Source organism: Protopterus annectens, chromosome 6.part0 (genome assembly GCF_019279795.1).
Source record: "Protopterus annectens isolate FY-2018-M chromosome 6.part0, PAN1.0, whole genome shotgun sequence".
Lineage (NCBI taxonomy): Eukaryota > Metazoa > Chordata > Ceratodontiformes > Protopteridae > Protopterus > Protopterus annectens.
In genome coordinates, this window is record NC_056737.1 from 379,916,311 (window position 1) to 379,938,227 (window position 21,917).

Here is a 21,917-nt window from a genome sequence, read left to right on the forward strand (position 1 = left end):
CTGCTCATCCCCTTTCTACACCATTTCTAGTCAGTTTTGAAAGGGGTTTGGGTCCACTTAGAAAACAGGTGGGTCCTTCTTGGGATCTAATTTTTCTACTGGAGAGACTTGCACTTTTTCAATTTGAACTGGCTTATAAGACTGATTTCAAGTTTTTAACTTGCAAAATGGTGTTACTGTTTTTTGCAGGAGTCAGGGCACTGAGTATCTGAGTTGCAAGTTCTTACTGTGAGTGAACTTTCTTATTTTTCAGAAGAACATGGTAACTTTGCGAACAAATACTTAGTTTATTCCTAAAGTGGTTTCATAGTTTACTTTGAGCCAGACTATTCATTTCCCAGTTTCTTTCCAGAACCAATAAGTAAGGGAAAGAGAGAGAATATTACAAACTTTGGATGTCCAAAGGCAACTTGAATACTACACTGACAGGACTAAATCGTTCATGAGTTCTGATTAGCTATTGATTTCCTATGAAAGTAGGAAAAGGGGATAATTGGTATCAACAGTTTCTAAATTTTTGTCTCATGCTATTGACTTTGGTTTTTCACCAAGCGAGTGCTTCCAGACAAGGTCAGGGTCCACTCTAACAGGACTTTGGCTTCTTGTGTGACTTTTGAAAAGGGGTGAACTCTAAGTTGCTGCCTCTAGCTCACTTTATTATTTGGATGAACTTTAAAAAAATTACAAATTAGATTCCTTTTCTAGATCCTTAACAGGTTTTGTTAGGACTATTTTCCAGTGGATCCTGAACTCTGACCCTTCTCCCTCCTCCCTTTTTCTGTTGCAGTGGTATGCACGTTTGAGGAGGAGTCTTGAAAATGTATAATATCCATAGCTATATTCATTTAAATTACAGGTAGACTATCTCAAGTGCCAGACGTGCTACATGGCACTGGGGTGTATGGCTATCAATTCTGTTGCACTTTAATAGGTATGTCGGCATCTTTGTTTTACTTAAAATGAATTTCTTTTGTCTTGTATCTGTTTTTATTTCAGTACTGGTTGGCTTGGCCCTGTCTGCATCTTCGGTTATTTTGTTGTGGGCACATTGGTAAACAGGATTCTAATGGGCCCCATCATCTCAACGCTTGTTCAACAGGAGAGACTTGAAGGAGATTTCAGGTAAGGAAAATGTTTTGACACAACATAACATTATGTTGCCCTTGTATACTGTACAGTTTGATTCAGTCTGAAGTGGTCAAATTTCTTTCCTGTGTTTGTCTAGGGAGTGCCCAGGTTTTCCATCTTTTTCCAGCTCAGTTTGTTAGGAGGAAGCTGAACAGGGAAGTGCAGAATCTGGAAGCAGCAAGAGAAAGGGATGGATGCAGCACTAATAGCAGGGTAACGGGAAAAATGATGAAGAAATAGAGGCTATTTAGCCACAAAGGCTTTTTTTTTTCAAAATGGAGGATCTTTGGGTATAAAGCATTTTGGGAAGTGAACACTTGGAAGAATGTAGGTTGCAGGATAAAAGTACTTGCAGATACCCGGCACCAATTTCTCTGGAAGCTGAATTTGATCATGATGGAATGTTAAGCTACTGCATGTATGTGCCTGGAACAGAACCCTTATACACTTCTACATGAAGCAGGGATATGAAGGCAGCTAAGAGGGATCTCCCTGCAAAGCATCTCTTTTCAGCCAGTCTAGAGCTCCTGAGTCTGGTGGCATAACACGTGGACTGTCCAGTTAGCATGTACATAGTTTTGTACTTGCCATATTGAGTCCTTTTCGGCTGAACTAACCAGGTTTACTATGTTGAGAGGAAATTGAGCAAGTAGCAGCACAGAGGAAACTAGCTGAAAGCAGTGATGCACTAGTCCAGCAAAAAGACCAAGAAAGCCAGATGCTCAAGCAAACACACCAGGCCTTTTCAATGTTAAAACTTTGGCTACGAATTAGCATAATAACAGAGCCTTGGGAAAAGGTTAAGTTCCAGAATAAAGGTGTTTGCAGTCCATAAAATCATTATATTACATTATAGTAGCTTGATGGCAGAAGGCAGTAACCCACCTGTCTAGGCTGCTGTTTTAAGTTTTTTTTTTTTTTTTTTTTTTTTTTTTTTTTTTTTAATATTTCACACCACCTCTTTCCTTATCTTTCTTTTATTATTTTCTCCACATAGCCCATGGCCTCCCAAATGCCTCTGTAGAGTGCCTCCCCACCAGTTATTCTAGTAGTCCATTTTGTAGGTCCACTTAGGATATCAGTGAGGCAGTAAGACCCTACAATTTGCTGCCTGTGCCACCCTCCCCCTTCATATTCAAGATCACTGTTTCACATTTACCTTGGCAAGACCTTGTACACCAATACAATATCCTTATTACCTCATCTGTTATCTAGTTGGAAGCACTCACTTTATTTTCTAGTTCATAAGTACTTACTAGGCTATTGATCTGTGGGCTTCTTAAGAAGCCTAGTCTTACATTCCTATGCTAGTTTTTAGCCCTTATAATTTGCACATAAATAACCCAGAGATGGGCCAAACAAGGACGTGTTGGGGCATTTACATGCTTCCCCTGTGCATGAGGGATAGGAGTGCTAAACTGGGGAGTAAATTTGTTCTTACCTATCCATTTGTCCTAATTCTGTTTGAACAGAGAGTAGAGTAGAAGACTGCTCCATAAGTAGTTTTCTGAGTGATACATACCGTTCACTCCAACATGTTCTGTTTATTTTGCAAAAGAGATTGAGATCCCTTGAGTGTGTGTTTGATACCATTGGACTTGTAAATGTGTAATAGGTGTGATAAAATATGGCCTGCTCAAGCTTTATATGAGAGACAAAAGTTTCCTCTCAGAAGCAATTATGATACTGAGAAGCGGGACAAGGCTGTGAAATAGTCTGCGTAGATTTTATGATTTAGGCCTTTGATTTCTTTTGTGAGAAAACATTATGGTTGTTCACTTGTGACAAGTGTTTGGACATTTATACACTGACTGGGGCACTACACTCAGTGATCTGCATAATGATAACATCCCTAGACCTGGATGCAACACATTTTAGATATACATTACGCTATGAAAAAGGATTTCCTTAGTACACTGGAAATGCGGTCATCAAAGGACATATGTTCCCAGATTCCTTACTATTGGAATCAATTTTCAGGAGTGTGTTGTCAATATGATACGTACAAGGGGAGTCATGCCTGCCAAAGGATGCAATTGTACACTTGACATTTAGTTTTGGTCCTTGGTTTTGACACCAGCTATTTATTCAGTACAGGCCCCCCTTGGTGTATATTAGTACCCTGTGGGAGAATTTGTGATGTACCAAGCTTTCAGTCATCTGCAAACTTGGTCAGTCACAAACCCTAAACATTAGCCTTGACCTCCAAGAAGAAAATGTCAAGAGTAGTTGTACTAGGATTGAACCCTAGGTTACACCACTAGTGACGGGCCTCTTTGAGGAGATAAGAGACATCCACCTTAACTTCTGGGTTGTATTTGTGATTCAGTTTGCTAGCCAATGAGCTACATAGGAATTGGCATTTTTTTTTTAATTTCTCCATGTCATTTGGGTTTCTAATATTATGACGGGAATGGACTCCATTCCTAAGTCAAAGTATGATTAAAGTTCATAAAATTAGTATTGTTTCAGTCTTTGATATTAACCAGAAGTGTTCTTCACAGCACCCGTATTGTGCCCAGTAATGACTTCTCCTGCAGTTCATATGGAGTTACATGTATCGGTAACATATATCTAAGTATGATTGTAAATTCCTTTTTATAAGACCCGTTGCTCCTACTACTATTGAAACTGTCTGGGTATTGTTCTTCCACATTGCCCTCATTTCTGTCTGCAAATTCTGGTATTTTATGACTTTGTGTCTCCCTGTACGTAAGACACTGTAGTCACTGGTTGTAGCAATTTCAATGATCAATGCTACTTTTGTCTTTTAATGTACTACTATATCTGGTTTTCTCGCAACTGTTTTTTGAGCTGTTGGTAATGGATGATGCCATGTGATATAAACTTCATCATTTTCTATAATGCTTTGTGGCTTATGTTTCCAGTGGTTTTCAGCTACTTCACTATTACAATGTTTGCTCAGTGCCCAATGCAGCAGTCTTGCCACATTATTATGCCTTTCAGTAATCAGTATACAGGCATTTTGCCATTAGTATATCACACCCAAGAACAAGATATGCGACAGTTCTAATTCTGTTTTACAAAACATACATTTGTCTGTTTCTCTCACATGTTCAATGGACTTTGTAAACCAACATGTTCGTAGTCCATTGTCTTGGGCCACCAGTATTAACGTTTCATCTTTTGGTTTAAATTCACCTCTTCTTAACCATTCCTGTATTCAGTCCTGATCAACACAAAGCTGTTCCAAGAGTTTTCTATACTTGCAACTATATTTGTACATTTTTCTCATTTTTTGCCCTCTCATCTGATTCTTTACCTTGTATTGTTTCTTTTGTTTTTTGTTTTTTTTTTTGGTATATTCAGTTGCTGCCTGATTTTTATCTACTTCTGGTTTGATTTCCATTTTTACTTGACACTGATGCTTCTGCTAAACTAAGCAGGGAAGTCATCTTAGACTTATTCTCCTCATGTTTTAAAACTTTAACTATGTTTGGATCTTGTAAGATCAGCAGATATGTATGCAGTCGTATGATTGCACATCTATACATGTAATCAGTTTTGAGGAGAAACACACCTCCTCCGGAATGAGAATTGTATAATCTTGGTATATACTGATTTTTATAAATCATTTTCCCTCCAAAACTGTAAGGACAGGAAAAGCAAATTGGTTTATAGCTTGGACTTTGTTCCTAGGTGTCAATGCTGTTTTCAGTATTAATTTGTCTTCTAAAATATTCCTTACTAAGTTTTATTTGCATATGTTCATGTTTTATTGTTGATCCTTCATCAGTTCCCAAATATTTATACACTCCCTCTCACTCACATTCCTGTCCCAAACTGTTGTTTTCATGGTGCTGTAGTTTCCTGCTTTAAATGTTGCTTTTGCACATTTATCAAGACCAATTAACATTCTTATATCATCTGACAAAGTGATCATTTGCAGTTGTGCTTTCAGTTCCTCATCTGGTGAACTATGCAATTTTAAATAATCCACAAAAAGATGTTTTTACACATTGTTGTTTTCTGGGAGCCAAATTGTAGCCATGATCTAATCTGTTTACAAAAGAGCAGCAGTAGAAGAGAGTCACCCTGAAATATCCCCCTTTGTACTTTTATCCCCGGAATAATAATTTGTCTTTTATCAAGGCTTAAATGCAGAGTGATTTGCCACTGTTTCATAGTCGCTTTAATGTAATCGATCAGTGTTTCATTTTTAAACACTCTTATCCATGAATCAGTGAAGCTCTCAAATGCTTTTTTGTAATCTATCCATACTTAGATTCTTTCCCTTTTCATAGTTTTCCATTATGACTTTAACAATAAATGATCCTTTGTTCCATATGACTTTATTTTGTTACGTTGCCATGATTGAGTTTTCTTCTAAATGACGATAATCTGTCAGCGTCAATTCCAGTGTGTAGTTTATACGTTGTCGGAAGGCAAGTTATTGGTCTATAGTTTTTAGGATAGCTTGCAGGTTTCTCTTAAGTATGTGTATTGTTTTTCCTGTTAACCAGGTTGGTGTCTGTTTGGGGTGTACATATTAATAGTTCTTACTAATGGCTAAATCTTCATGTAAAGATGTTAATACATTTAGCCAGAAGTTAGGTACTGCATCTGAGCCTGGGGTTTTCCATTTAGGAGCTTTTCTTAACTTTGTTTCAATCTCTCTGGCCACTACTTCATCCCATTTCATATCCTGTATATTTGAACTTCTTGTCCCTTCTATTACTTCTATCCATTTAGCATCATTATGTTCCACGGGATCTTCATAGATAATTTTTTCAAAATGTATTGTTTCTTATTTTTGGTGGTATTTTAATTCCTTTTGTCTTATTTCCCAGTTCTCTATAAAACTTTTTTGGGTCATCAATAAATTGCTTATTTTGTACTTTTCCTTTATATTTATCTACATATTTTCTAAGTTTTTCTGCCTGTGCTGATACTTTTAGTTTATTATTTCTGATAGTGCTTGATAGATCCTGTTCTGTTCTGAAACTGCGCATTGCTTTTATCATGTCTCTTTCTGAGTATTTTTGTTGATCTGTTCCTTCCCCTGTACTCTAACAGTGACCCTTCTTGTCTTAATTGCTTTATAGTTCTCTATTCGATACTTCTTTGATGGAATTTGGTTTCTCCCCTTCATTTCCCTTACTACCCTGTATTTTTGTGGCAAGACTATCTGTTATTATTTTAGCTGCACAGTAATGTATCCTATTTACTTCTGTTATATCGCATGAATTTCTGTGAACAGTCTGTGATGATATGAGGTAGTGCCATCGATGCCAGGGAGAGTAGGGCAGTGCATGTGTAACATATGCCAGCATCGCTAGCTGGAGTTTTGTAAAGAATTTTGTCATTTGACTATCACACTGATTTGTACAGATGTTTGTCTTAAAAATGTATTTGCAAAGTTACTTGTGTTAAAAATGGATTAACAATGGGTCCTTCTGGACAGAAAAGAGATATACATGTATGTCAGACTGTATTGTCATAATTGATTAAATCTACATGTTTTAGCAGAGAATTCTGGATGGGAAGAGGTTAATCTCAGTCCAGCTAATTTTGAAAAATAGGTTGAAAATTAAATGGGTTGGTTTAGGCCATAAAGATTGTATCTTACAGGTCTTATTGCAGCCAGAGACAAAAATGTCTGGGAAAACCAGGACTAGGAATCTAACTGTATTGTCCTTAGGGGTGAACTAATTGCTACCCTGGAAGGGTGGACATTTTTTAAATTGTTTTATAGCTTTCAGATGCTGCAACAGATCTTAGCAAAGCTATGTGTGTGTATTGTACAAGAGTCGGGTGACCAAATGTGATGTCATTCTATAACCAGCACTGAAATTATTTTTTAGATATTAGTGAGAGATGATGGAACTTTTGCAGCAGCACTTTGTTTTTCAGAACCTGACAGGAAAGATCTCTCACAGATATCTCGCACAATCTCACACCTCATCTTGGCTTGCTGTAGTAAGCAACTTAACTAGGGAACAGTAATTATTTAGTCAGGAAAATATAGTGAATTTAGTTAAGTATTGATTTGATGTTGTCACTCTTCACTTAATCCTTGACTGTGGGTTCAGTTCCGTATCTCAGAATTGGCTCGGCTGTTATTCCAGCTCACACCCTCCAAAACACTTGAGCTAAGCTTTATCAATAATGCTCCTCACAGGGTTACCTCAGATCTCGTTTTCTGCTTTCAGTGCCAGACGCATCTATCAAAACAGCTCTCAAGCAAGCTATTTCTAGTTTGTTGTAAGTGAAATTTCTCTTTTAATCACCTATTTAGTGACTTTTTCTCCTTTTTGTTATACCTAGCTCCTCCTTTCTTGCTTTCGTTCGGTAACACTAGTGGTGTTTTTTCTTGTACATACCAACGTTGGTATTTTTTCCTTTCTCTTACCATTAAGAGTAATTCTTTGTACCATCATTGGTACTTCTCTTTTTTTCTTTCTTTCTTTACTGTTGGGTAGTCTTTCATACCATTGTTGGTACGACTTTCCTGTAAAAATAAAAATTAAAAAAAAAAATCTAAACTTTAGACAATAACTTCTTAATTTCCCTTCTGCCTTCCCTTCTTTGTGTTGTTGGAAATGGCTGAGAAAAACAAGGGAACTTCTGGCTTCAAAAGATGCCGGAAGTGTGAGTGTAAGCTACCTAATTCAGGCAGACACTCCTTGTGTGTATATTGTTTGGGCCCTGTGCACCTTCAGGAAGACTGTGCCATATGTCATGGCTTCATTCACCGGGCCCTTATTGAGAGAAAAAACAAGCTTATCCTAAAAGGTCTTATTAAAACTGCTTTCAATGAGGCCATATCTGGTTCTCCAAAGTCAAAAACGGATGTTGGCTCTCCATCTTCTTAGTCAATTAAACGTTCAAAGAAAAGGCGCAGCTTGGTGCTGACAATATCTTCAGCACCATTATCTAAGAAGCCTAAGACTTCTCCAGTTTCAGCAGTTTCATCAGAACCAGTTGGGGGAAGACTTTGCCTTCTGTGCAGTCAGTGCCTACATCTGCACCGATAGCCTTGGCGACGATTACTACTACTATTTTGGAGCGGACATCTCTGGAATCAAGAAATTTCCTTTAAAAACAGGCCTTGTACCAGGTATTCTCCCTCACTGGACCCATTCATAGACAGACCTCAAAGTCCCTTCTTGGAGAAACCCAGATCCCCGTCAGTCTCTTTGGTCCATTCCACCAAGACCCTCATGGAATCTGATATTTTGAGGCTGGTGAATCAGCTCCTGGTAGCGAGGGGATTGTCCACTTCAGAGGATCCTAACCTTTCTAGCTCTGGAACCTTACCTATCTTGACTCCAGTGATTGCTCCTCCTCTGACTCCAGCTGAGCCTTCAGAGTTCCCCATGCTGACAGTCCCGGTTTTGACTGTCTCGATGACGGTCAGAGTTACTTCTCTGACATAGAAAATCACCTTGAGCTCTTCAGTTCTGACAGAACCAGAGACCTCCTGGGGTCACAGCTTTGTTGCCTGTTAATGGGACATGGTTCCACTCTAGTGTTGTCAGAGTCATCCATGCCCCTCGTGCACACGTTAGCTCGATACTGGCTTCTGAGGCAGCCTTCTCGGTGTGGTATGGGACCACGGCTCCGAAGGAGTCTATTTCAGTTCCAGGCTGTCACTTCTCTATGGGGGTGTCCCTTCCAAGCCATGGAGAGGGCAATGTCCACTGTGGGCATTCAGTCGACTTCACTTTCGTCAGACCAACAGACCTATCCTTCCGCTCACCTAAAACTTTCTCAAGCCTCTACCCTGAGACAGCTGGTGCAGAAGCTTCAGGATCCAGCCACTTTGGTCATGTCCTCTTCAGATACCTCTCCAGCCCATCCTACTGAAGAGGTACCCCTGAAGAGGAAATGCAAGAGGAAGCACTTAAACTACCCTGAAGAGTCTTCCACTGAAGATACAGATTTCGATGAAGGGAAAGGTTCCCCAAGGTCACCCCTGGAAGATGTCTCTTTCGGAGACATTCTGGAGATCATATAACAGAGGGGTGGCTGGACTTCCCTTCATCCTTCCTCAGAGGAATCTGTATACCTAGAGGCTTTCCATGCCCAACTCTCTACCTCCTGGATCTCTCTGCCTGCTGATTATCTGTTTAAATTGATTGCACAGCAGGCTTGGAAGATACCTGATTGTACTGAGCCAATCCCAAAGAGACCAGGCAGTATTTTGTCAGCTCCTCAGTATCAGCAGCATTGGGCAAAAGGAATACCAGTAGATGCCGTCGTGGTAGCAGCAGCCAACAAAAACGAACTTACTGATGAAAGTCTTGCTATCCATCCTCCTAATAATGAGTCTAGGAGTCTAGAATGATGTATAGATTTGAAAAGTGCATATACGCTTCATCGACCTTCACATTAAGGTCCTTGAATTACATGGCACATTTCACAAGACTACAACGAGATCTGATAAAAGAACAATAAGATACTTTGACAGGAGCAGTAGCTGAAGGGGTTAGAGAAAAGGTAACTTCTCACCTGGCAACCCTAGATTCTGTTAGCAGTTCATCTATGAGGCTGATTGCGCACGCAGCCAAAGGGTTGATGAGGCCAGCAGATTTGGGCGTAGCTGTTAAGAGACATGTCAGAATGCACTTACGTGAATTTGTGGAGCCATTTAAGTCTTCTTTAATCAATGCTCCATTTGATGGAACATCCATTTTTGGCCCCAAAGTTAGAAACCCTGGCCAGATGCAAGAAGGATGGAAAGACCCTTTCTGCCGTGGGAGTATACTTTTCCATTCCTCAACGGTCTTACTCCTGGAACCAGAGAAGTAGGAAGCTATGGTTAAAAAAGTCCAAAGGGCCCTTCCAAGACTCGCATGGCAACAACTTTCCCAGGGGCAGAGGGGGGGAGTAACAGTGGAAGACACTGTGCAGGAGGCAGAGGTGGCCTGGAAAAATCAGGGTACAAGGGATTCTTTCCCTGGTAACTCTTATCAGCACTTCTGAAAGGAGGTCCGATTACCATCCTCTGGAGGCAGTTGGATGATTATCCCTGCACCTACCTGCCTAGCTCAAGATAACAATGGACAGTTGGGTGCAGAGGATCATAACCATAGGTTACAATATCCCTTTTTCAGACAAACCCAGAAAATTGAAGAAAATCCCAGACATTCCACCCAGTCACAGAGGATGCAGCAGTCTTTGACTTTCAAAAATTGCTGAACAAGAGAGTCATCCAAGCAATCCAGATAAGATCCTGGAGTCTACTCAAGAGTCTTTTTAGCACCAACTCAAACAGGGTACTGATTTTTGGATCTCAGTCAGTTGAACAAATCAGTTCAACAAACCAATTTTCTGATGGTGACAGTTCAGTCTATGCTTCCAGTTTTGGAAAAAGACAATTGTATGTGCCCAGTAGATCTTCAGGATACGTATTACCATATAAAAATGAACAAGCAATCCAGAAGATTCCTTCACGTCCATCTGCTAGCTAGTCATTATCAGTTCAGGGCCCTACCTTTTGGTCTCACCACAGCCCCCAGGGTGTTCACCAAATGCATGGCAGTGGTAGCACCTCACTTCAGACTACAAGGATTCCATGTGTTTCCATACCTAGATGACTGGCTCCTAGCTGCTTCCACCAGGCATCTACTTTTAGAGATAAGAGACTACGTTCTTCAAACTTGTTCCTCATTGGTAATCACTATAAACTACAAAATCCCGTCTAAAGCCAACTCATCAATTGGAATTCATAGGAGCAATGCTAAACACGAACACCATCATCACATCTTTACCCCGGAAAGACTTCAGAGAATAAGATCGCAGGTCAGCCAGATTATTTGCAACAAAAAGGTGACTGAAAGACTGTCTCCACAAACTTTAGGATCAATGTAGGCCTCCATTACTCTAGTTCCCCTTGGAAGATATCGCATGCGGATTCTTCAGTGCCTCTCGGCGTCCCAGTGGTTTTTACTCAATCAGCCAATGTCCCTGGTGTTAATCATTAACTTGTGCAAGAGAGACCTGAGCTGGTGGCTTCACTACAATGAAATTTTGTCAGGCAGATCTTTTGTCCCTCTTCAACCCCAAGCCATAGTGACCACAGATGCATTCCAACTAGAGGGGGCATTATCTGGAATAGACAGTCCAAGGCACTTGGTCCCAGCTGGAGGCCAATTTGCACATCAGTGTTCTAGAGATGAGGGCAGCGCTCTTAGCGTTGCAGGCATTCCAAGAAATCCTCCCCTTGGGAACAATTGCGATTCTAAGAGAACATATCAGTAGTCTGATACATCAACATACAACCAGATCTTACCCTCTTTGTTGAGAAGCACTCAAGAGTATGGCAATGAGCAATTTCATCCAACCACTTTCTAATTGCAGTGCATATTCCGGGGAGCTCGAATGTGATTGTGGACAAATTGAGCAGGACCATCCTAATGCCTCATGAGTGGTCTGTCAATTCATTAGTGGCAGAAAAGATATTTCACCTCTGGGGCAAGTCCTTCTGTGATCTCTTTGCATCCCCCCTGAACAACAAGTGCAACAGCTACTTTGTCCCAATTCTCCTTCCGGGGGAGTCACCAAGGAATGCTGTCCTTCACAACTGGCCCCTTGGTCTGTTGTATGGCTTTCCCCCAATTCCTCTCATATCCCATTTTTTAAAGAAAGTCAACAGGTTGAAGAACAAAGTAATTATCATTGCCCCATTCTGGCCTCGTCAGGTGTGGTTTCCCTTTCTTTGGGCTTATCTAATTCAGAAACCTTGGACACTGGACCCGGATCCAAATCGTTTGTCCCATCCAGACAGACTAGTTCATCTGAATCTTCAAAATCTTCAGCTCCCTACATGACTTATCCAGTTCCAGTAATTGCCAGGTATTCTACTCTTACTTCCCAGGTTCAAAGAATTGTTCTAGCCTCCCACAAACCTTTGACTAGAAGGTTGTACTTCAAAATGGGCTTCAGAGACTAATCTCGATCCTTTTTCAGAATCAATTGATAAGGTCCTGGATTTTTTAGCATTGCTTTTTGAAGCAGGAGCATCTGCCACGACCATATGAGTGCATCTAGCTGCAATCTCCAATTTTCATAATGGTTTGAATGACACAATGTTAATGTCCCACAAACTTTGTATAGTCTTTCTAAAAGGAACTTTGATGCTCACACCCCACATACAAAGACCCATCTGCGCATTGGGACTAGAATGTCGTACTTCAGTCTGTAATTAGTTCTCCTTTTGAACCTTCTACAACTTGCAAGCTGAAGTTTTTATCTTAGAAAACATTATTTCTGATAGCTATTACTTCCGCAAGGATATCTGAGCTACAGGCCTTATCTTGCAAGCCTCCATACCTTATTTTCCATAAAGACAGGGTTTCCTTGTGAACAAATCCTTCTTTTCTGCCAAAGATAGTATCCAAAACCAATATCAACCAGCCTATTCAGCTTCCAGTTTTCTACCCCAACATCTTAAACAAGGGTGAATATTGTCTGCATTTACTAGATGTGCATAGACAATTGCGTTTTTACCTTCACAGAACAAAGGAAGTCAGAAAATTGGACCAGTTGTTTGTTTCCTTCTTTTCTGCTACTATGGAAAAACATGTTTCTAAAGTTACTCTATCTAAACGGCTTAAAAACTGTATAACTTTCATTTATAACAAAAAAAAGTGCAACTACTGGGACCTGTTGAAGCACATTCAACAAGGCTAGTAGCTGCTTCTTTCATTCCAGAGCTTTCAGTCTTTCATTCCAGAGCTTCTATTGATGATATTTGTGCAGAGGCTACCTGGGCATCCCCTCATACCTTTGTTACACATTACAAGCTGGATCTGGTCTCTAGGGGACAGGCGTCATTTGGCTCGATGGTGCTCAGGAATATTCTTCCGTGAGACCTCCCAGGATTTAGGTAGCTGTGGGGACTGACTGTGTCCCATAATGAAGGATTAAGTGAAGATTGACAACATCAGATGAAGAAGTTCTGTTTTACCAGAACATTCCACCTGTGTTGTCCATCTTCACTTTTCCTTGACATCCCCACCCTCCTTCCCCCTGCCTTTTGGTTTCTTGGAAGAATTTATCTTTCTCAAAAGATTGGAATTTCCTTTTAGGAATACAGATATGGTCTCTGGTCTGTTACTTTGTCTGTCACTATTTTATGCAAACTTGATCTGAGGTAATCCTGTGAGGAGCATTATGGGTAAAGCTTAGCTCAAGAGTTTTGGAGGGCATGAGCTAGAATAAAAGCAGAGTCTGTTGTGAGATATGGAACCAAACCCACAGTTAAGGATAAGTGAAGATTGACAACACAGATGGAACATTATGGTAAGATACAACTTCTTTGCATCTTTGTGAATCTATCCAACTGTGTTATTTTTGTATCTCCTGTGATTGAAGCTCTGATGTTTATTGTAACTAGATATTCAGTATTCTCATGTTTTCTATTTTATTTATTGCATATTTCTATACCTTTTATTGTGCCTGGTCTTTTAGAGAATACTTTTAACATCTTAAGAATACTTATGCTTATTTTAGTGACACTGTGGCCACTCTTGAAAGCCTTACTGCATTGGTAAAACTCTACCATTTGTATTGGTATTCATTTTACCTGGTCAAATTGGGTATCCTTTTAAGAGCCTTAAAGTAGCTGACTGATGGCAGTGTAATTACCTTATAGTCTGGGCAGACGGGGGCGCAGCGAGTAAATCTGTGGCAGACTTTCCCAGGTGTGTTTGTGTGTGTATGAAGATCAAATTATCCCAATGTGTGCCAGCTATGTGGAACAGGGACACAAATCTTCAAAGTGGTCAGTGTGGAGTCTTGTTTGGGGCCTAGAGAGAGTGAGTCCAGCTCCAGTTCTGGAGTGTGGTCCCTGTGTGCTATTAATGGAAATTGCCCTTGGTGTAGACAGCTGCTTCTGAAAATACTGTGCGTATCCATTTTTGTTCCTAGTGGCCATCCCTCACCAGTTTCAGTGGTGAGGATTAAAACTCCTTGATTACTGGCCTGGAGTAGGGACCATCACATATTTCTCTCCCCCATTGAAGACTCAAGCTAGTTTTACAAGTGACCCGAAAAATGTTGCTTGAAAGAAATTGGCATGTATGGGAACATATTGTCCCATACCCTGTCTTGAGAGCCCATCTGCATTGGCATTGCTGACCCCACTACAGTGCTCCATTGTCATGTCATATGCCTGCGACCATAGGCTCCACCTTAATAACTTGGCATTTTGCTGGCGTGCACAGTGCAGCCATAGATCCCCCTCAGACTCCTCCTGCCACCCACTGCAGATACTCAGTACCAGGGCCTCTCCAGCATGGTAAGGCTTCATTATGTTAACCTGGTACAATTTAAGCCCCTGCTTCCTGCCTAGCAGGTTTAACATGTAATTAACATCATTGACCTTCCTTACCACTTTGAAGGGTCCATCCCAAGCTGCCTATTGGTTCTGACAGGAATGAGCACCATAACCTGCTGTCCGACCGCATAGTCTTGTCTTGAGAATTCTTGTCATACCAGACCTTCTTCTGCTGTTAGGCTCCTGCCAGGTTCTCCTGGACCAAGTCAATGAGCTCCCTAAGCCTTGTCCTAAGGTTTAGGACATATGCCACAACAGACTCCTTTTGGGATTCACACTCATCACAAATTAAATCTAAAGGACCCCTCACCCTATGCCCATACAACTCAAAAGGTGAAAAATCTGTGGATTCCTGGGGTACCTCTCTGTATGCAAACAGCAGATGAGGCAAATATTTGTCCCACTTTCTCTTAAACTGGTCTGCAAATGCCCATAGCATGGTTAGTGTAGAGTTTAACCTGTCCACAAGGCCATTAGTGTGGGGGTAGTAGGGGTCTTTCGGTGCTTCACCCCAAAGTGCTTCCATAGACATGCCAGCATGTCTGAGATGAAATTGGTACCTCTGTCAGTCAGTATTTCTCTCAGGAAACCTAGCCTGCTGAAAATCTCTAACAAAGCATTTGCCACTTTCTGTGCCTCGATGGGTTACATAGCTGCTGCCTAAGGGTATCTAGTAGCATAATCTACTACCACCAGGATATACGTCTTCCCTGCGGAACTTGGAGTATTCTGAGGCTCCACAATTATCCATAGCTACCCTCTAAAATAGCACTTTAATCATAGGCAAAGGCATCAAAGGAGCTTTGACCTCATCTTCTGCCTTGCCTACCTTTTGGCACTGCTTACAGATCCTGCAGTACCCTGTTACATTCCTTGCAATCCCAGCCCAATAAAAGTTCTGCACAGTACATCTCTTGGTTCACTTTATGCCCATATGACCTGCAAATGGAATGCCATGGGCTATAGCTAGAAATACCAGATGGTAAGCTCTGGGCACTACCAACTGCTGTATTACCTGACTCTGTAGCCCTCCCTCAGGGGTCCACTCTTTATGCAGTAACCCTTTTTTTAGTATAGACTCCCCTTTTCCTTGAGAATCGGGTGCCTCCTTAGCTACCTCCCTCAAGCCTCATAAGTTAGGGTCTGAAAGCTGAGTCTGCCTCAGCTCAACCTTTGTGACTCTTCCCAGCTCCCCTTCCATAGGAAGTCTGGTATTCTAAGACAGAGGAGTCTCACTGTCAGCCTGGACATTACCACTTATCTCTGTCCTTACAGTCACCCTGTCCATGGGAACATCAGTACCTACCAGCAGCTGTGGCTAATCTTCAGGCTCACTGCTACAGGGTAACTCCCTCCCTGAAATAGCCATGTCACCAGCCTCAGCTTCAGGTGTGGGGCCTGTCTGAGTCTCCCTCAGTCTACTATAGGTTCATAGGTTAGTACTAGACTAACTGCCCTTGTGAGCCATTTTAAGTCTAGCCAGTTACCCCATGTGAGAATCAAGCCCTGCACCTTGGGTCTATAAGGTAAATACCTTAACCATTACACCAACCTCCCACCAGACTTGCATGCCTGTCTCCAAGCCTGACTGTATGTAACTGCATGCACACAAGGTACTGCATTATCAAATCAAAATCATTCCCTGTCAAAACATCTGCAGGGATATCCTCAAACACACCTATCTGCTTGCCTCCTTTTCCACCCTCCCAGTCAAGGTGAACCCTGGCCAAAGGTATTTGGAATTAGATTCCTCCTAAAGCTCTGACTGGAGTGGACTGCCCAAGCAAGTACTGTTCCTCTTTAACCACTGCAGGCTTCACAATGGTTAAGTCAGAGGCTCTCTCTCTCTGTCTTAGCTGTGGCCTGTCTTTTATCCAGTAAGACAGGATACAAAAAATCTGTAATAGTTTGGTACCCCTGTTATCTTCAGACAACTTACCACTGGCATGCTGTTATTCCCACTTGCTGGCTCCCTCACCTTTTGCTTTCCACCTTGCTTCAGTGGACATTTATGTACTACATGGCCTCTCTGGTTACATTTAAAACATCTAACCCCTGATTCTGCCCATGTACGTGAACTAGTGATTTCAGCTGGGCTTTGCCATGGAGGTTCCTAATGTAACTGAAGAAGGACTTGTGCTTTCCCTTTGTATTGGAGGCTAGTTTCAACTCAAAAATGGGCTTTGGACTTTTTCACTAGTGATATAATTTGCTTGTTGTGGCAGAGGAGGGAATTTTTCCTATTTGGAGTTCATTCCTTTTTACACTTCGACAACAGTTTTTTCCTTTTGTTGTAAAGCCTGTTGATAGAGGATGTCCACCAGACAGGTTTGTGTCTTTCCTTGAGGAGCATGTTTTAGTTCTGTTTTGTATTGCTGGCTGAGTCCATGCAGTTGTACAGGTGTTTGTATACTCCACTGGCATACTTTTCAACTTAGTTGTCTGTATCCTCGGGGGGGGGGGGTGGTGGTCTGAAGCTGCTGATACCTTCCCTTAGGAGGTTGTAGTAGTTTGAGAAGTTTTTTTAGCCTGGTTATGGCTGGGGAGGGGTTGGGTGGGATAAAAACTTCGAAAGAGACAGACCACTGATCTGATCTGATCTCACCAGGCAAGAACATACTATGGGAGTGGTGCAGCAGTCAGTCATGTTGGTGAGAACCAAGTCCAGTACAGTATTTCTCCTTGTGGGGGATGAGACCAGCTGGTCTAGTGCATTAGAGATGATGTAGTCAAGGAATCGTTGGGTGTGTGCAACAGTGCAGGAATAGTTCACCCAGTCTGTGGTGGGGTAGTTGAAGTCGGCAAGGATCATGGTGTTTGGGGTACCTTGATGGAGTCAAGTAGGTCGAGGTAGGAGGAGTGGGTATCCTGAGACATGGAGGAGGGTCCACAGCTAGCTATAATGTGGATGGGTGTCTTGCCAACTGTCAGTTGCACCTGGAGTAATTCCAGTGTATCATGCTAGTAAACCAGTCTGGAAGTGTGCCTGTCCTTAATGAAGATAGAGACTCCACCACCCTTAGTCTTTCCAACCTCATTTTGGGGTTGGAAAGAGTGCACTTTTAAATTTTTTTCAGTTCCACATATAACACTATTTTAACCATTTAAGACAACAAGCCTGTGGTTTACATTAATATTTACAGATGACAGAATTATCTCCAAAATTGTATCTGACTAGGCTGTCAGCCTTCACCTATCTTCACCCAATCTTAACAGAGGCCATCTCTGGCAAAGCATTGAGGCCTGTCAACCATGTCATCCCAGGCAGACAGATACTGGATCCCCTTGGAAGGACACCAGAAACTAAGCCAGTTGTTGAAGTCAATCATTTTTTGTTGGTATTGTGGTATCGTTCTTGGTGAAGGTAGGATGCTGCTTAGAGCTAGAGTCATACCTGCCTGGAACACATACTCTGAGAGCTCAATCGTGTCTCTCTTCATATAGTCCAGGGAGATATGTCTCAAGTCATTCACATCAACATGGACAATGACAAAGTCATACTTGTACCTGTTGTGGAGAGACTTAAGTGCATACGTGATGTGGCAGATTCTAGTGCCTGACAAACAGCTCACCGTGACCTTCTCCTTGTTGAGCCCGGTGAGGGGGACATCAGTGTGTCTCACTATTGATTTATTGTTGTACCTTATGGGGTGCATTGGTTTATTGTTATGCCTAATGGGCTGTGTTTGTGAGACACTGCTGTGTTGAGTAATGTGTGTGGTGTGATTGGTGTTGTGTGTGGAATGTTTGTGAGTGTGTTTTGGGGGTCTCTGTTGTTTAGGTAAGTTTCTGTTGAGGACCACTGCATAGGTAGGTGTATGACTCTGTGATGTGGGTGGTATGGTGTTTGTGCTGGAAATCTCCTCTTTGTCAGGAGTACTGACTGTGTTGTGAAAGAGCATGGATTCCAGCTTAATGATGTAGATGCATCTCTCGCAAGTAGAAGAATTATGTGCTAGGAGAAGGGGACTGTCTGTGAGTATGAGGCAGTTGCTACACTGTCTCAGTATGCCCATGTTGAAAGGGTGCCCAATTATACTCAGTAAAATTAATACTAATACAAATGATAGAGTTTGATCAATGTAGGAAGGCTTTCAGGAGTGGCCACAGTAAAATAAGAGTAAGTACCTTAATATGTTAAAAGTATTCTCTAAAAGACCAACCACAATGAAAGTTATAGAAAATTTTAATAATAAATAATATAATAGAAAACATGAGAATACTGAAAATCTAGTTACAATAAACAGCAGAGTTTCATTCACAGGAGATATAACAGTTGGATAGATTCACACAGATAAAGAAAAACAATACTTAACTACTCTCACTTTATCTTCCTGACTGACTAAAGAATTGATGTTCCCTAGTTAAGTTACTTACTATAGCAAGGCAAGATGATGAGTGTTGAAGTACTCCTACAGCAAGGTAGGATGAGATTTGTGTTAGATATCTGTAAGAGAACGTTCCTGTCAGGTTCCAAAAAACAAAGTGCTACTGCGAGAGTTCAGTCATCTCTCTCTCTAACATCTAAAAAAATCATTTTAGTGCTGGTTATAGAATGACATCACATTTGGTCACCTGACTGTGGTACAGTACACACACCCAGAGCTTTGCTAAGATCTGTTGCAGCATCTGAAAGGCATTAAACAATTTCAAAACCTTCCACACTTCCAAGGTAGTAATTAGTTAATTCCTGAGAACAATACAGTAAGATTCCTGGTCCTGGTTTTCCCAGACATTTTTGTCTCTGGCTGTAATCAGACCTGTAAGATAAAATCTTTATGGCCTAAACCAACCCATTTAATTTTCAACCTATTTTTTCAAAATTAGCTGGACTGAGATTAACCTCTTCCCTTCCAGAATTCTCTGTTAAAACATGTACATTGAATCCGTTATAATAATACTGTCTGACATACATGTATATCTCTTTTCTGTACAGCAGGATCCATTGTTGATGCATTTTTAACACAAGCAACTTTACAAATACATTTCTAATACAAGCATCTGTACAAATCGTCAAATGACATAAAATTCTTTACAAAACTCCAGCTAGCTATGCTGGCATATGTTACACATGCACTGCCCTACTCTCCCTGACACAGATGGAGCTATCTCATATCATCACACAGTTCCAATTACTGAGATCATTTATTTTATCAAGCTTCTAACTTTTGGGGTTTTGACTTTCTGTAGTCTATTTCTTTCATTGCTTTTAATATGTCTGTCCATCTCTATTAAATCAAGCAACTCTTTTCTTAGGTCATTTTCTTCTAAACTGAGGGCACATTCTTTGTTCTTCATTTCCTGTGGACATTCTGTAGAGAGTTCCAGAGCATCTTCGTCTGACACATTCTCTTCAGTTTCCATTGTCATCTATTGCTCTTTCATATGGGAACTCACTGGCCTATCACTCCACAACATTGACTGCATCAGAGTTGCCACAGTTTCCTATTCCTTCCCTTGCTGTGCAACTCCAACTGAACTTTTATACTGGCTTCCCATGGAAGGCGCCAAAGTATCTTCATATGGCAACTGATCAGAAGTTTCACGGTCCACTGGTTTCTCCTTAATTTGGGGATCCATTTCTGTAGCCTGCTGTGATGTCATCAGAGTTAGATTTTCTACACTAAATCCTTCACTTCACAGGTAATCCATAACCTCAGTTTTTATTTCTTTAACTGCTCCATTACTAATCCTCTATTCTAATTTTTCTCTGTTTTCTTATTTTTTGTGTGGTAAAAATTCCCATATCTGCAGTTTTTTTTTAATATTTTCCAAGTCTTTTGGGTTTCTAATACCATGACGGGAATGGACCCCATTCCTAAGTTAAGGGATAATTAAAGTTCATGAAACTAGTATTGTTTTAATCTTTGTTAGCCATGTGCTCATCACATCACCCGCAACATGCCCAGTAATGACTCCTCCTGCAATTCGTATGGAGTTGTATGTATCGGTAACATATTTAAGTATGATTGTAAATTATTTTTTATAAGACCCGTTGCTCTTACTACTGCTGCAACTATCTGGGTATCTTTATTCCACATTGCCCTTGTTTGTGCCTGCAAATCCTGGTACTTTACGACTCTGTCTCTCTGTTCGTAAAACACTGTAGTCACTGGGTGTAGTGATTCTAGTAATGAATGCTGCTTTTGTCTTCTTTTCATGGACTACTATATCTGGTTTTCTTGCATCCTTTTTTTTGAATGGTTGGTAATGAATGATCACATGTGATATAAACTTAATTTTCTATGATGCTTTGTGGCTCATGTTTTCAGTGTTCATCTACTTCAGTATTATAATATTTGCACAATTCCCAATGCAACAGTCTTGCTGCATTATTATGCCTTTCAGTATACAGTTGTCCTGCCATTAGTATATCAAAACCAGCAACATGATGTGCCACTGTTTCCAATTATTTACAAAACCTACATTTGTCCGTTTCTCCCATGTGTTCAATGGACTTTGTAAACCGTGTATGTAGCCCACTATCTTGAGCCACCAATATTAACCTTTCATCTCTTGGTTTAAATTCACCTCTCCTTAACCATTCCTGCATTCGATCCTGATCAGCACAAGGTTGTTCCAAGAGTTTCCTATACTTGCAACTATACTTATGCATTTTCCACATTTCTTGGCTTCTCATCTGATCCTTCACCTTTATATTCTTCTTTTGTTTTTTGGCACATTCAGTTTCTACCTGATTTATATCTACTTCTGGTTTGATTTCCATTCCCACTTGATGCTGATATGTTTCTGTTGAACTAAGCAAGGAAGTCATCTTAGACTTGTTCTCCTCCTATTTCAAAACCTTTCACTACATTTGGGTGTTGTGAGGTCAGCAGATATATATGCAATACTGCTATTGCAGATCTATGCATGTAATCAATTTTGAGGAGGCCCATACTTTCTTCAGAATGGGGAATATGGGAATATATAGTCTTGGTATGCACTGAGTTTTATAAATCATTTGATGAGCATGATGCATCCTTCTTGTTTTCCTGTCTAACATATCCAACACCTTTTTGGGGCCAGTCAGTCACTCTAAAACTGTAAGTTAGGACAGGAAGAGCAAATTGGTTTATAGCTTGAACTTTTATTCCCAGATGTCATTACTGTTTTTAGTATTAATTTAAGCCTTCTAAAATATTCCTTAGTGAGTTTTATTCACATTTGTTCATGTTTTATTGTTGATCCTTCATCATTGTCTTGCTCACGTTCTTTTAAATTGCATTCCTTTTCCAAACTGATGTCTTCTTGGTGCTGTAGCTTTCCTGCTTTAAATGTTGCTTTTGCACATTTATCAAGACCAACTGAAATTCCTATATCATCTGAAAAAGTTTTGACCACTTGGAGTTGTGCTTTCAGTTACTCATCTAATGAACTATACAGTTTTAAATCATCTATAAAAAAAAAAAAAAAAAAAAAAAAGATAAGTCTTTACACTTCGTTGTTTTGTGGGAGCCAAATTATAGTCATGACCTAATCT

The 21,917-nt window shown here is 40.6% G+C and overlaps 1 protein-coding gene across 4 annotated transcripts in view; it reads left to right on the forward strand.

The window, feature by feature from the left end:
• ABCD4 (ATP binding cassette subfamily D member 4) overlaps positions 1 to 21,917 on the forward strand; it is a 1,648,172-nt gene that overhangs the window by 738,322 nt on the left and 887,933 nt on the right. For all 4 annotated transcript variants that reach the window (XM_044074118.1, XM_044074117.1, XM_044074119.1 and 1 more), the window contains one exon: positions 997 to 1,122. In XM_044074118.1, coding sequence (XP_043930053.1) covers positions 997 to 1,122 — 126 coding nt within the window. The remainder of the gene's footprint in view (positions 1 to 996; positions 1,123 to 21,917) is intronic.